Source organism: Coregonus lavaretus (genome assembly GCF_964263955.1).
Source record: "Coregonus lavaretus genome assembly, contig: HAP1_SCAFFOLD_524, whole genome shotgun sequence".
Classification (NCBI taxonomy): Eukaryota; Metazoa; Chordata; class Actinopteri; order Salmoniformes; family Salmonidae; genus Coregonus; species Coregonus lavaretus.
The window spans coordinates 323,652-340,000 of record NW_028164985.1 but is presented as its reverse complement, the minus strand read 5'-3'; the positions used below and the strand labels follow the sequence as shown (position 1 = coordinate 340,000).

The 16,349-nt window shown below is 42.8% G+C and overlaps 2 protein-coding genes across 2 annotated transcripts in view; one reads left to right on the top strand and one right to left on the bottom strand.

Annotated features, from left to right (window-relative positions):
- Positions 1–10,559, top strand: part of LOC311116388 (cGMP-specific 3',5'-cyclic phosphodiesterase-like) — a gene marked incomplete at its 5' end in the record, with an annotated part of 19,048 nt that extends 8,489 nt beyond the window's left edge. The window contains 6 exons of the mRNA XM_084191466.1: positions 1,230–1,330; positions 1,970–2,047; positions 6,240–6,303; positions 8,086–8,160; positions 8,434–8,517; positions 8,806–10,559. Coding sequence (XP_084047592.1) covers positions 1,230–1,330; positions 1,970–2,047; positions 6,240–6,303; positions 8,086–8,160; positions 8,434–8,517; positions 8,806–8,925 — 522 coding nt within the window. The remainder of the gene's footprint in view (positions 1–1,229; positions 1,331–1,969; positions 2,048–6,239; positions 6,304–8,085; positions 8,161–8,433; positions 8,518–8,805) is intronic.
- A 111-nt stretch (positions 10,560–10,670) lies between these two features.
- Positions 10,671–15,935, bottom strand: LOC311116387 (mitotic spindle assembly checkpoint protein MAD2A-like). Its single transcript, XM_084191465.1, has 5 exons — positions 15,763–15,935; positions 15,147–15,293; positions 13,851–13,971; positions 13,392–13,495; positions 10,671–11,374 (listed from the first exon to the last, which is right to left on the bottom strand). Exons 1-5 carry the CDS (start codon positions 15,824–15,826, stop codon positions 11,202–11,204), a joined length of 609 nt encoding a protein of 202 aa, XP_084047591.1. The 5' UTR covers positions 15,827–15,935; the 3' UTR covers positions 10,671–11,201.
- Between the last annotated feature and the right edge of the window lie 414 nt (positions 15,936–16,349).

The following is a 16,349-nucleotide window of genomic DNA, read 5'->3' as shown; positions in this document are numbered from 1 at the left end:
CTGGGATTAAACACCTCCCTCTGAGGCGATCGTCCTGATCACCGACGACGATGAGACAGCCTACAGGGAGGAGGTCAGAGACCTGGCAGTGTGGTGCCAGGACAACAACCTCTCCCTCAACGTCAGCAAGACAAAGGAGCTGATCGTGGACTACAGGAAACGGAGGGCCGGAGTACGCCCCATCCATATCGACGGGGCTGTAGTGGAGGCGGGTCGAGAGCTTCAAGTTCCTCAGTGTCCACATCACTAAGGACCTATCATGGTATCAAACACATCAACACAGTTGTGACGAGGGTATGACAACGCCTCTTCCCCCTCAGGAGGCTGAAAAGATTTTGTATGGGCCCTCAGATCCTCAAAAATGGCTAAAGCTGCACCATTGAGAGCATCTTGACTGGCTGTGTCACCGCGTGGTATGGCAGCTGTTTGGCATCCTACCGCAAGGCACTACAGAGGGTAGTGCGTACGGCCCAGTACATCACTGGAGCCAAGCTTCCTGCCAACCAGGACCTCTATACAAGGCGGTTTCAGAGGAATGCCCTACACATTTTCTACGACTCCAGCCACCCAAGTCATAGACTGTTCTCTCTGCTACCGCACGGCAAGCGGGTACCGATGCAGGTCTGAAACCAAGAGGACCCTGAACAGCTTTTACCCCAAGTTATAAGACTGCTAAATAGTTAATTAAATAGCTACCTGGAATATCTGCATTGACCCTTTTTGCAGTAATGTCTTTTGACTCATCACATACGCTGCTGTTACTGTTTATAATCTATCTTGTTGCCTAGTCACTTTATCCCTACCTAATGTATATGTACATATCTACCTACATTTACATTTACATTTTAGTCATTTAGCAGACGCTCTTATCCAGAGCGACTTACAGGAGCAATTAGGGTTAAGTGCCTTGCTCAAGGGCACATCGACAGATTTTTCACCTAGTCGGCTCGGGGATTAGAACCAGCGACCTTTCGGTTACTGGCACAACGCTCTTACCCACTAAGCTACCTGCCGCCCCCAATACCTCAATTTCCTCATACCCCTGCACATCGACTCAGTACTGGTCCCCCTTGTATATAGCCAAGTTATCGTTACTCATTGTGTATTTATTCCTTGTGTTATTATTTTTCATTTTATTTTCAAATTTTTCATGTGACAAATAAAATTAGAACTAGCTCAATAATTTGTAACCCCTGCCTCCCTCTCTCTGTCTCTCTCCCTCCCCCCAGGGGAATCAGATTCTAAGCAGCCTGTCTCTGGATGAGTACAAGGCCACTCTGAAGGTGATCGAGAGGGCTATTCTGGCTACGGACCTGGCTCTGTACATGAAGTAGGTACAATGTCACACACAGCTAGGACGCGCACAGAGGGGAACTGTTCAAGTCACATCTTATGCAGAGTTTTCATTAGAACTTCAATTCAGCTTGATGGGCTGTGAAAATGTCATGGTGGAAGTTGTACCCATAGTTGGCCTATTCATTAGAAGATCTAGTGATAATGTACTGAAATGGTCATTGATTGTATCTCTCTCTATCCTCCCCCTCACACCTCTCTCCCCTTATCTCCTAATCTCTCCTCTCTCTCTCTCTCTCTCTCTCTCTCTCTCTCTCTCTCTCTCTCTCTCTCTCTCTCTCTCTCTCTCTCTCTCTCTCTCTCTCTCTCTCTCTCTCTCTCTCTCTCTCTCTCCTCTCTCTCTCTCTCTCTCTCTCTCTCTCTCTCTCTCTCTCTCTCTCTCTCCTCTCTCTCTCTCTCTCTCTCTCTCTCTCTCTCTCTCTCTCTCTCTCTCTCTCTCTCTCTCTCTCTCTCTCTCTCTCTCTCTCTCTCTCTCTCTCTCTCTCTCTCTCTCTCTCTCTCTCTCTCTCTCTCTCTCTCTCTCTCTCTCTCTCCCTGTCTGAAGTGTGGGCGTATGACTAGACTGCAGACAGAAGGGGAGATAAACAGATATCAAATTAACTGCCTATATTTTCAGGAGGAGAGGAGAGTTCTTTGAACTGACCAAGAACAGCCAGTTTGTCTGGGACAATGACTACCATAAAGACTTACTGAGGTTAGTGAACACAATACAATATACATCTTCACCATTCACCTGGGGGACAGCTTGGTTGTGTGTCTGAATGCATATGCCGGGTCAAAATGACCTGATAATGTAATATCAGTGTTTTATTTATATGGGTCTAAAATATTATCCATTTTGTGGAACATAATTATTTTGAGTGATGATTTGGACCTTTCAATAATTATTTTATTGTTTGAAATGTTTTTAGTCGCTCTTCAACAGTTTTATACACATTTCAATGATAACATATTATGTAAATTCATAACGGCTATTGAAAATATTAGCATATTTGTCTTACAATCAATCTTACAATCAAAGTTTCATATTCAACCTTTTAGTGTGAAGAACAAAATAAAACAATTTTAAGCATGTTTTATAATATTTCAAAACATTTATTTGAAAATCTAAAGTTCATCATCAATATAAACGACAACACTAAGAGTTGTGAATTTAGAAAACATAAACACTAAAATGAACAAAATGTGTGTGTCATTACTTATGCTGTCTTAGTCCATGCATTAGTTACAAACTACAAGCATGTGACTGTGCTCTTTGCAGACGGGTGTGTTGCACTGAGAACGCCAGCAGCTGACTTTTCTATCCTTTGCACTTGGGCAAAGCTGGCACCTCTTCCTCTTCTGGTCCTGGCTGCTCTTAGTGGTGGTGGCATGGCTCTCTTTCATCACCCAACATATTTCCATTGCCTCAGTTCCTCTGTGGAGATGGGAGAACCTTCCAGAAGGACAACCATCTCTGCAGCACTCCAACAATCAGGCCTTTATGGTAGAGTGGCCAGACGGAAGCCACTCCTCAGTAAAAGGCACATGACAACCCGCTTGGAGTTTGCCAGAAGGCACCTAAAGGACTCTCAGATCATGAGAAACAAGATTCTCTGGTCTGAAGAAACCAAGATTGAACTCTTTGGCCAGAATGCCAAGCGTCACGTCTGGAGGAAACCTGCTCATCCAGTGTGATGCAGTCCTCTACAATTTTCTAGGAAAAGGTCCCACACATACTGGAAGGCTGACAGGTGGTCCGTTGCCTCTCTGAACACTGGTCCTCTTGTCATCAAGCCTCAGGTAGCGACGGATATCCTCATATCCTCCGACCGACATGGTGGCCTTATACATTGGATTCTGCAGTGGATCCAAAAATAGCTCCCGTGTGGAGACATCCCAGCTTTTCTCCAAGCCGGCGAGGAGGGTTAAACCAATAAAAGCCTTTAGTTCCTCTTTGTTGACCTCTCTCCACTCTTTCCCTTTTGCTGTCACTGTTCTCCGTCCTTCTAAATTTGTACACTTTAGGACCTCCTCAATGATGTTGTCACTAATGAACAGCTCCCAGGCATCTTTTGGTGACACAACTGTTGACCCCGGCACAGGCCCTGGGCAGCTCCTCAGGATGTTATGGCTTCTGGTCCTGCCTTTAGTGGTGGGGATGTTCACTACAGTAAGACCCCTTTTTACTCAGTCTATTTGACTGGTTTTCACTCTCTTCCTCAGAGGAGTCCTCCCCACCTGTAGAATCCTCTAGGACAGCTGGACTACCAGGTGCATCCACATCTCCAACTTGACCCACAGGCACAGTCTGTGTCATCTGAATTGGATACCTCAGATTCTAAGTAAGAGGCACCAATGGCTTCCTCATCCAGCATCTGTAAAACCATTTTGGTTGTATATCTGGCAACATTCTTATGAGCCTCCTTATGAAACTCATTTTAATCAATGAGTTAAAAAGGAGAAAGGAAAACGGTGGTTAATGAACATTAAAAACAAGATATTTAATAAATACTTATTCATTACATTGATTGTATTGTTGTAGCAAAAAGAAAGGTCAGTTTGATGAGTGCAATGCAGTGATTTATTTTTATTTATGCACTCACTAACTGTAAGTGGCTCTGGATAAGAGCGTCTGCTAAATGACTCAAATGTAAATGTAAATTAAATACATACGGGTCATATTTGACCCAAATAAGAAATTAAACAACAAAATTAGGATGTTGGAACATTAAAGACACATTATTTAAGGAATTCCTGGTATATTAGATGATTACATTTTTTGGGGGGGGGATCAATACAGCAAAAAAAAATAATTAGACCGGGTCATTTTGACCCGGCATATGCATCCTAGGGTTAAAAAAGTACAAAGTGTTTGTTAGGTGTTAAGCCCGTGCTAAAATATGCTTAAAATGATTAAAAGACAACACAACGATTGTGATTGTGTTGAATTGTGTTTGGGAAATAAAGATAGACATGGTTTTAAAAAGGTAGTGGTAATATTTCATTCAGTACAGAAATGTGTAGGAGGCTTAACTTACCCTGTCCCGTGGCTCAACACACCCCATACCCGGGGTAAATTGTGCCAAGAGACCACCTTTTTGGGACAAGCTATGTTTTCAAAACTGTCATGTTTACATTAATTCTGATTATTTCCACATGCTGAAAGATATGTAGATATCTTTGCTAGAAACAATACTATACAGTGGGGAGAACAAGTATTTGATACACTGCCGATTTTGCAGGTTTTCCTACTTACAAAGCATGTAGAGGTCTGTAATTGTTATCATAGGTACACTTCAACTGTGAGAGACGGAATCTAAAACAAAAATCCAGAAAATCACATTGTATGATTTTTAAGTAATTAATTTGCATTTTATTGCATGACATAAGTATTTGATACATCAGAAAAGCAGAACTTTATATTTGGTACAGAAACCTTTGTTTGCAATTACAGAGATCATACGTTTCCTGTAGGTCTTGACCAGGTTTGCACACACTGCAGCAGGGATTTTGGCCCACTCCATACAGACTTTCTCCAGATCCTTCAGGTTTCGGGGCTGTCGCTGGGCAATACGGACTTTCAGCTCCCTCCAAATATGTTCTATTGGGTTCAGGTCTGGAGACTGGCTAGGTCACTCCAGGACCTTGAGATGCTTCTTACGGCGCCACTCCTTAGTTGCCCTGGCTGTGTGTTTCGGGTCGTTGTCATGCTGGAAGACCCAGCCACGACCCATCTTCAATGCTCTTACTGAGGGAAGGAGGTTGTTGGCCAAGATCTCGCGACACATGGCCCCATCCATCCTCCCCTCAATACGGTGCAGTCGTCCTGTCCCCTTTGCAGAAAAGCATCCCCAAAGAATGATGTTTCCACCTCCATGCTTCACGGTTGGGATGGTGTTCTTGGGGTTGTACTCATCCTTCTTCTTCCTCCAAACACGGTGAGTGGAGTTTAGACCAAAAAGCTCGATTTTTCTCTCATCAGACCACATGACCTTCTCCCATTCCTCCTCTGGATCATCCAGATGGTCATTGGCAAACTTCAGACGGGCCTGGACATGCGCTGGCTTGAGCAGGGGGACCTTGCGTGCGCTGCAGGATTTTAATCCATGACGGCGTAGTGTGTTACTAATGGTTTTCTTTGAGACTGTGGTCCCAGCTCTCTTCAGGTCATTGACCAGGTCTTGCCGTGTAGTTCTGGGCTGATCCCTCACCTTCCTCATGATCATTGATGCCCCACAAGGTGAGATCTTGCATGGAGCCCCAGACCGATGGTGATTGACCCCCATCTTGAACTTCTTCCATTTTCTAATAATTGCGCCAACAGTTGTTGCCTTCTCACCAAGGTGCTTGCCTATTGTCCTGTAGGCCATCTCAGCCTTGTGCAGGTCTACAATTTTATCCCTGATGTCCTTACACAGCTCTCTGGTCTTGGCCATTGTGGAGAAGTTGGAGTCTGTTTGATTGAGTGTGTGGACAGGTGTCTTTTATACAGGTAACGAGTTCAAACAGGTGCAGTTAATACAGGTAATGAGTGGAGAACAGGAGGGCTTCTTAAAGAAAAACTAACAGGTCTGTGAGAGCCGGAATTCTTACTGGTTGGTAGGTGATCAAATACTTATGTCATGCAATAAAATGCAAATTAATTACTTAAAAATCATACAATGTGATTTTCTGGATTTTTGCTTTAGATTCCGTCTCTCACAGTTGAAGTGTACCTATCATAATTACAGACCTCTACATGCTTTGTAAGTAGGAAAACCTGCAAAATCGGCAGTGTATCAAATACTTGTTCTCCCCACTGTATTTCCCTTGATGGAGTGATGCTGAATGTAAAAAATGGCTCAACTTTACCCACTCTCTTGCCCGACTTGTCCAACAATATGCTGGTGTGTCACCCCTTGTAGGTCAATGTTGATGACTGCCTGTGACATCTCTGCCATTACCAAGCCCTGGCCAGTACAGAAGAGGGTAAGTGAAAAGTGGGATCACGTTCACTAGACTCAAGACTCACTTCATAAACTCAACTGTGTTCTTGTTGCTGCTATCTCCTTTGATGTTCTTTCAAAACGTTTCCCTCTCACCATTCTCCTCCTTTTTGAGTACCCCTCCCTTTTCTTTTCCCTCCTTAGATTATGTTCTCTTTCTTCTATTCCCCGTGTCACTTCAACTCCCCTGTGCAAGTCTCTACCTCCTGTTCCTCATCAAGCTCCCTAGGTGCAATGGAAGGAGAGGTTCAGACAAGCCTCTAACCGTGTGTGTGTGTGTGTGTGTGTGTGTGTGTGTGTGTGTGTGTGTGTGATCAAAGAGCTCTAGAACTCTTCTTAGAGGAGGATAGACACACACAGTTCTAGAACCAGACACAGTTGTAGAATCAGAAACCTGTTCTAGAACCAGAAACAGCTCTAGAACCAGACAGTTGTAGAACCAGAAACCTGTTCTAGACCCAGACACAGCTCTAGACCCTGACACAGCTCTAGAACCAGACACAGTTGTAGAACCAGAAACCTGTTCTAGACCCAGACACAGCTCGAGACCCTGACACAGCTCTAGAACCAGACACAGTTGTAGAACCAGAAACCTGTTCTAGACCCAGACACAGCTCGAGACCCTGACACAGCTCTAGAACCAGAAACAGTTGTAGAACCAGAAACCTGTTCTAGACCCAGACACAGCTATAGACCCAGACACAGCTCTAGAACCAGAAACAGCTCTAGAACCAGAAACAGTTGTAGAACCAGAAACCTGTTCTAGACCCTGACACAGCTCTAGAACCAGAAACAGTTGTAGAACCAGAACCCGGTTCTTGAACCAGACACATCTCTAGACCTATCCTCTCCTCAGGTCCTCACATAATACATACATAACTGACAGAGCTAGTGAGTACCTCTGCACCTCCAGAAGACACACACACACACAATGCAATTCACACACACATAGGAAATCTGTGCACACACACACACACATACACCAACAAACACAAAGTCTCTTTCACACACATACAACGTTTTTTGTTGAGCTCAGTAGATCTTATTATTAGAGCGGATACTACATCAGCCAAGCTGTGTACAAAAATGTGTCTTCTCCTTCTCTCCTCTTCTCCCCCGCGTTCTCTCCGTTCCTCAGCTGAACCCCCCTTCCGGCTCTCTAGTCTTGATTACACAGCTCCAATCAGTGTTCTGCAGATGGCTACCACACACACACACACACACACTTCCTTGATTGGTAACCCGAAGCTGTAGTCAGTCTTCATTTATCCTTTGTAAAGAGAAAGAGTCCATCAACGCAGTATGGTTGCTGCTCAGTTAGCAGAACTTTCTCTCTCTCTTTTCTCTCATTCCCATGTTACAAATGTCAGGGAATACTTTGTAGGATACTGAGCACTATTGCGGGGTATCTGATACAATTGGCAGTGGATACGTTTTTTTCTTTTTCACATAACAGGAGGCTGCCTATCCAACCTGAACCCCCTCTCAACCTGCTCATATCACATTCATGGAAACACCGACATTGAAATTCATAGATATCTGCAAAAGACATGAATATTTAAAAACCCTGGACAACAGATTGGCTTAAGTATTTATTCAGATACAATCATAGGGTTGTAGTCGAACAGACTGTGGCTGTTGAAAGACTACAAGGTTACAAATCCAATTTGTCCTTTACCCAATTGAAACAACATTCCACTTTGAGGCACTTTTAAGAGCTCCGTTTCTTTCTGTCTTTCTGGTCTCTTTCCATCTTCTCTTGCAGATAGCCGAGTTAGTAGCTACAGAGTTCTTTGAGCAAGGGGACAAGGAGAGACAAGAACTCAACATTGAGCCAATAGTAAGCACCTCTTCTGTTCCCTACCATCTTTACTTACACTTTTACACTGCTGCGGTTGATCCATTGCCATTGAAAATCAGGGTTTGTGAAATGTAATTACAAGGCTCCAAGATTCTGATTTGTAATATCTGATTTTAATATCTTGGCATGTGCACATGTTGGCTTTGTGCAAAGCCAGGTTTTTACTAGTTGGCAAGTAAAGCCACATATCAATGTGGGAGCAAATTAGATTTGGACTGAAGTTGGTTTTGTAAAGTTGGTTTTCTTTCCTAGGATCTGATGAATCGGGAAAAGCAGGATAAGATTCCGAGCATGCAGGTGTCGTTCATCGATACCATCTGTACACAGCTGTATGAGGTGAGGCTATGAAATGATTGATTGGTCTTTATTAGTCATGTTTAGGAAACATTTTATTGGCCATATAGCATGTATAGTCCCGTGTAGCTCTGCTGGTAGAGCATGGCGCTTGCAACGCCAGGGTTGTGGGTTCGATGAAAATGTATGCACTCACTACTGTAAGTCGCTCTGGATAAGAGCGTCTGCTAAATTACGTAAATGTTTAAATGTTAATGTATGACATTGACACAATGAAGGTACTCTCTCATTCTGTCATACTCTCTCTTTCTCTCTCTCTCTGTCCATCAGACCCTGGCCGGTATGTCTGAATCCTGTTCCCCACTACTCGAGGGCTGCCAGAAGAACAGACAGAAATGGAAGATTCTGGCTGAACAGGACGACAAACGCTTCTTCAACGGAGCGGTGTAGACCTGTTTAACGTCTCTCCTCCGTCCCTACTATCACGCCATCCCTCCACCCCCCTGAGAAGGCGACATCAACACTAAGCTATATTTATTACCATAGTCTTTTTTTTCTTTCTTTTTTTTGCACAAAGTCAACTTGCTACATGAAGGAGGAGTCACTATATTATATCTCTAACGGTCTGAGGAAGGGAAGATCACTGAAGAGGAGAAACAAGTGGTGTGTGTGTGGCTACTATCGGCCTACTGAGCACCAATCAATCAATATGCCACCAGAGAACAGACAGACCTGGGTTCAAATAGTATTTGAAATCTCTCAAATATTTTGAGCCTGCCTAGAGTGCCAGATAGATTTGTACTTCTTTTGGACTATTGCATTCGTTCCATTGCACCAGGCAAGCTCAATGATAGATTACAAATACTATTTGAACCCAGGTCTTAGTATAGATACAACTTACTTTCTACACACCGTACAGCACCACAATAAGTAGCTTGTTAGTAATACCAGCGCGAACTCACACACCACAAACTCACAATACAAAGGTTTTGAGAGAACTTTCATCTTTTGTAACAGTCACTCGTCTTAACTATTGCATATTTATTTGTTTTATATATTTATTCGATTTCTATACTGTAAGGTCAGTTTCATGTTGAGCACACACGTCTTTTAGATTTAAAAAAAAGTTTTATTACCAAATGTCTGCTTTGAAATCTTTACTAGCCTGTCCATTCACCCGTGTATTTTTACACGTTGTGTTATTATTTGAACTTTGTAAATTTTAAAGGATCCAAAGACTTGACGTGTGTTCTAGAAGATTCCACTGCCATCCTGTGACATGATAGGTGTGATTCACATTTCCAAAATAAGCCGTTTGTATGTACAGCAGAGGCGGCAGGTGGGAGGAGCTACAGGAGGACCGTCTCATTGTAATGGCTGGAATATAATTAATGGAACGGTATCAAACACATCAAACACATAGAAACCACATGTTTAACTCCATTCTATTCCAGCCATTACAATGAGCCCATCCTCCTATAGCTCCTCCCACCAGCCTCCTCTGATGCACAGATCATTCACACATCATAATATACTATAGTAGTTATCAGGTACAGATACGTGCACTGCATCACTGTCATTCACATGAGAAACTCACATTTGACTTAACCTTGTCCAAACTGCAGCACTTTTCTATTTGTAGATGTACGCGGTCACTCTGAGGACCACTGTCGTTTCTGTGGTTTTATTGTGTACTTAAAGAAGTCTCCGTAACTGTGTACTTGTACACCTGTTCCTGTGCTTTAAAAAAAAAAATGAGGTGAGTCGCTTTTCTGGTTCCAATTCCACAATGCTTTGGTGTCTGATTTGTCAGAACAGATGATAATGTGTTGCTTCTCCATCAATGATAGACCTGTGTGTTGCATGTGAAGACTACTGCACCTTTAAAAGATGACCATGTACAGCCACAGTATAGTCAAGTGACATGACAGGACCTGTTGGTTGTTAGTGGAGGCTGAGGTAATATGACATGCAGAAAGGGTTTCCCCTATAGAAATACAATCTAGATTCTATCTATATGGTTCCCCCCCCTCCTGTTCTTGTTGAATGGTACATCCCATTAAAAGGACACTGCTTCTTTTCTATGTGCTCGGTCATCTGTGCAAACTTTGGATATAACATCACACTGGTCTAAATATATGTTATGTCGCCACCACCTGGTCAATCGCAGTGGTAAAACACAGACAAGACTTGAGGATGATCAAATGGATACGTTCATATATTTTGGGAATATTTCTTAAAAATACAACACATAAACCACTAGCTTCTAAAACAGTGAGGCTCAGAACTGGATGAAAAGGTAAAGTTCAAAAGGAAAGTAAATGCATTGTACCAAAAGGGATCAGTGACAATATTGACATCAAAGCAGTGAGCCAGGAAGAACAAGGCGAAACACAGAAAGAGACAGGACAGACTAACCGGTATATTTTGGACTAGACATGTAAAGAAAGATTTAACGAGAGAGAGGGAGAGAGACATGCGTGGCAGAGGTAGGAAAGGGAAGTGTAATATTTAGTTTTTCAAGCCATTGTGCGCATTTGAGATTGCGGTCAGCCACTGCAGACTGACCTACAAAATCACATTGAATCCTAAATTACTACGGATTATGATTTGTAGATCAGTTGTAGTCAATCTCCAATGTGCCCATTGTATTCTGCAGGGAAGAGGAGACAATGAGAGGTAACTATGTACAGGGGGTAGTAGGTTAGAGGTCAAGGTTCTAGGTTCTAGGCTGAGTCGGCCCTCTTGTAGGCCACCATGCTGTTGACCTTGTGGATAGAGGTGGTGAAGGAGCGCAGACGAACCTCCTCCGATTGGTCGATTATCTGGGGGCCCGACTCCTCCCATTTGTCGGGCACCTCCAGGTCCTTGTCGGTGTAAACGAGGAGGTCAAAGGCACCTGGGGAGAGGGGTCAAATTTCAGGTGTTAATCAAGGATAATCAGGAACATTTCTGTTAGGAAAAATATGTGCCGGTCAAATGTCAGATCAGATTTTAGAAGACAAAATATAAACTCATTTGAATGAAGTCACCATAAACACCAGCTGTAAGTGACTGATGAAAATTAATACCCTTTAGAAATTATGCACAGAGGAATGAGCCTACCAAGTGAACATTGGCTTCTTGCACAATACACGTCTCCCTCTATCTGGCTTGTCAATATCCTTTGTTTGTGTCTATTTATTTTCCCACTTGTATATGCCTCCATCCTTGGTACAGTAGCGAGTAAACTAACTAGCTTGATTTATAGGAAGAGGAGGGAAGCAAAATTGCTTAATCTAAATAATCCTCCTTGGTGGATTTGAAAAAAGGCACAAAAAAATCAAATCAAATTTTATTTGTCACATACACGTGTTTAGCAGATGTTATTGCGGGTGTAGCGAACTGCTTGTGCTTCTAGCTCCGACAGTGCATTAATATCTAACAAGTAATATCTAACAATTTCACAACATATACCCAATACACACAAGTCTAAGTAAGGAATGGAATTAAGAATATATACATATATGGACGAGCAATGACAGAGCGGCATGGACTAAGATACAGTAGAATATTATAGAATACAGTATATACATATGAGATGAGTAATGCAAGATATATAAACATTATTAAAGTGACTAGTGTTCCATTTCTTCAAGTGGCCAGTGATTTCAATAGGCAGCAGCAGCCTCTAATGTGCTAGTGATGGCTATTTAACAGTCTGATGGCCTTGAGATAGAAACTGTTTCTGTCTCTCTGTCCCAGCTTTGATGCACCTGTACTGACCTCGCTTTCTGGATGATAGCGGGGTGAACAGGCAGTGGCTTGGGCGGTTGATGTCCTTGATTAACTTTTTGGCCTTCCTGTGACATCAGGTGCTGTAGGTGTCCTGGAGGGCAGGTAGTTTGCCCCCGGTAATGCGTTCGGCAGACCGCACCACCCTCTGGAGAGCCCAGGCGGTGCAGTTGCCGTACCAGGCGGTGATACAGCCCGACAGGATGCTCTCAATTGTGCATCTGTAAAAATGTGTGAGGGTTTTAGGTGCCAAGCCAAAATTCTTCAGCCTCCTGAGGTTGAAGAGGCTGTTGCGCCTCCTTCACCACACGGTCTCTGTGGGTGGACCATTTCAGTTTGTCAGTGATGTATACACCAAGGAACTTGAAGCTTTCCACCTTCTCCACTGCAGTCCCGTCGATATGGATAGGGGGATGCACCCTCTGCTGTTTCCTGAAGTCCACAATCATCTCCTTTGTTTTGTTGACATTGAGTGACACAGAGCCCTCACCTCCTCCCTGTAGACTGTCTCGTCATTGTTGGTAATCAAGCCTACTACTGTTGTGTCGCCTGCAAACTTGATGATTGAGTTGGAGGCGTGTTTGGCCACGCAGTCATGGGTGAACAGGGAGTACAGGAGGGGGCTGAGCACGCATCCCTTGTGTGGCCCCAGTGTTGAGGATCAGCGAAGTGGAGGTGTTGTTTCCTACCTTCACCACCTGGGAGCAGCCCTTCAGGAAGTCCAGGACCCAGTTGCAGGGAACACTTCCCGCGTGCATACAACTGTCTGTCACTGACACGGGAACATTTGCGGGCCGGTACCAGTTGATACAATGAGCTCAAGACAGACAGGCAGGCAGAGTAGAGATATAATTTGATTGAAAGACAACCTGAACCAACCTCTCTGCATAGCAAAAGTGATTTATAAAATGTCTTTATTTTCATCAGGATATTTGCTGAGCCACAATGTGTCGGCTTTAGCAGGCAATTAACGGCCAATGGAAACACTGGTTCTCACACACACACACACACACACACACACACACACACACACACACACACACACACACACACACACACACACACACACACACACACACACACACACACACACACACACACACACACACACACACACACACACACACACACACACTACTCACAGGAAGACTCCAGCAGGGGTAGGAAGGTGACAGTGGCAGTGATCTGTCGGATGACTGAGCGAATCTCATCCTGGATGGATTTGATGGACTTCTCCCTGGGAGCGCTGAGAGAAGAGACACAAAAAGGCTTTCACAGTTATTCTCAAAGTCAAACCATGTTGAACTATTGGTCTGGCGTGTTAGGATAAGTCGACATTGGAAACTACTGAAATATCAAATGCAACATCATACTCAAAGGGCATAAACTGACCATCTTCATAAAAAGTACCCTCACTCTCAAGTATGACTTCGTGTTACGATTGAGCTGGTTAGGAAAAGCACTAAAATGCTACAAATAGTCCGCAATGTTCTAAGTAGTGGTGTGAATGTGGGTATTTGTGTGTGTGTGTGTGTGTGTGTGTGTGTGTATGTGTGTGTGTGTGTGGTAGTCAGGTCCACTGCTGGCATATCCTACAGTACCTGATCTCCTTGGCACTCTTGTCACACTCAATGTCAAACTGCCACCGCTCCAGCACCTCATTGGTCTCCAAACATGTGATCACAAGAACCAGCTTCTGCACTGTGCAGTCAAACAGCCACTCTGCAATACAAAGACACAAGTCAGTCAAACAGCCACTCTGCAATACAAAGACACAAGTCAGTCAAACAGCCACTCTGCAATACAAAGACAATTTATTCAAACAGCCACTCTGCAATACAAAGACAATTTATTCAAACAGCCACTCTGCAATACAAAGACAATTTATTCAAACAGCCACTCTGCAATACAGAGACACAAGTCAGTCAAACAGCCACTCTGCAATACAAAGACAATTTATTCAAACAGCCACTCTGCAATTTGCACACCCAACTACAGTAGAAACAGATAGTGGTGGAAAAAGTACTAAGTTTTCATACTTGAGTAAAAGTAAAAAGATACCTTCATAGAAAATGACTCAAGTAAAAGTGAAAGTCACCCAGTAAAATAGTACTTGAGTAATAGTCTAAAAGTATCTGGTTTTAAATGTACTTAAGTACAGTGGTGGAAAAAGTACTCAATTGTCATACTTGAGTAAAAGTACAAAGTTAAAGTAAATACTATTCATAAAATTCCTTATATTAAGCAAACCAGATGGCACGATTTTCTTGTTTTTTTATTTATTTATGGTCAGCCAGGGGCACACTCCAACACTCAGACATTATTTACAAACACAGTATTTGTGTTTAGTGAGTCCGCCAGATCAGAGGCAGTAGGGATGACAACGCATTATATTGATAGGTGTGTGAATTGGACCATATTGCTGTCCTGCCTGAGTATTTGAAATGTAATGAGTACTTTTTGGTGTCAGGGAAAATGTATGGAGTAAAAAGTACATTATTTTTAGGAATGTAGTGGAGTAAAAGTAAAAGTTGTCAAAAATATAAGTAGTAAAGTACAGATACCCCAAAAAAACTACTTAAGTAGTAGGTTAAAGTACTTTTACTTAAGTACTTTACACCACTGGAAACAGACATACTGGTAACACATTGATAAAAATGGTGAAAATCAACACACCAAGTTGTGAAATATGACACCTCATTTGATCTTGTCAAATTGTGAGAAATAACACACAGGGCTAATAGCCACACAAGTGACTGCAGCATAGGCCAGATAGTCGTCCTCTAAAGTCCTGTATCTTGTTTGAATACACAGATGGCTGTCCTGTCCCCCGCCCCCCATATATTATAACGTTCTGCGCATGTGCTACATTACATTGAGTTTATTTCATACTGTACCTTTGAGCTGTGATACCACGTTGGTCAGGTAGTTTTTCAGCTGTGTGTCAGTGGTGAGTTGAAGGCTCATGTCATACTGGGTGACTCGGGAGAACGTCTCCGGAGGGTAGATCCCTCGCTGGTACAGGATGCTGTTGATACCGAATGCTGAAGCCAAGGGACAGAAATAGGTTAACTAAGTTACGACCACGGACTAGGTCCTCTGTAGCTCAGCTGGTAGAGCACGGCGCTTGTAACGCCAAGGTAGTGGGTTCGATCCCCGGGACCACCCATACACAAAAATGTATGCACGCACGACTGTAAGTCGCTTTGGATGAAAGCGTCTGCTAAATGGCATATTATTATATTATTATTAGCTAGCTAACTAGTAAGAATATTGTTGTCTCAATCATGCATGAAGGTGCAAAATAACAAACGTATGTATCTATTAGCGTAGCAAACTCACATGTAAGGACATAAATATATTACTTATCGTCATGGAAAATACGGATGCGATGGTTGTAAACAATGTTAGTTAGCTAGCTTCCGCAGAGAAAACCATCGCCATGTTCAAGTTGCATGCCTTTCCTTTTTGATCAGTCGCAAAAGCGGCCAAAATAGTCGGTGAAATACTTACAGAAAAACTCGGCCACAAGCTCAGCGCTTCCTTTCAGGGTAATACCTTTCAGTGTGCTCGTCATCTTTGCACGTTTTAGTTATATCCTTTTCTTGTATTGTATTTTCTCGTCTGATTTTTTTTTAACCCGCCGCCAAAGTTTGAAATTTGCAAGACGTTAAACTTCCGCGCATGCGTTTTACAACCTCGCAGACTTGATAACGTATTCAACAATGTTGCCATTATGACGCTAGAGGGCGATGTTTTGCTAGACCTGGACATGTACAATCTGCAGATAATTCTTAATCGATTCTATTATAAAAGTAGACATAGCATATTATGTTATGACAAGTACAAGCTTTTCTAATCTTACATACTCAACCATCCTATGTTTTCTAACAATGTTCTTACTCTATTACAACACTTTTTGTAGGCCTGCAGACCAATAGTGTTGTTGTTTTTATCGCACTGCTTTGCTTTATCTTGGCCAGGTCGCAGTTGTAAATGAGAACTTGTTATCAACTGGCTTACCTGGTTAAATAAAGGTGAAATAAAAAATAAATAAAAATGTACTGTTGAGATTTAGAATAATAGAATACACAAGGTGC

What these genes read in the sequence shown, in the direction of transcription:
- LOC311116387 (XM_084191465.1), bottom strand. Translation starts at nt 15,826, where the DNA reads ATGACGAGCACACTGAAAGGTATTACCCTGAAAGGAAGCGCTGAGCTT. An exon ending in GCTTGTGGCCGAGTTTTTCT is followed by an intron (nt 15,294 to 15,762) that starts GTAAGTATTTCA and finishes CCTTGGCTTCAG; the next exon opens with CATTCGGTATCAACAGCATC. An exon ending in AAGAGTGCCAAGGAGATCAG is followed by an intron (nt 13,496 to 13,850) that starts GTACTGTAGGAT and finishes CTCTTCTCTCAG; the next exon opens with CGCTCCCAGGGAGAAGTCCA.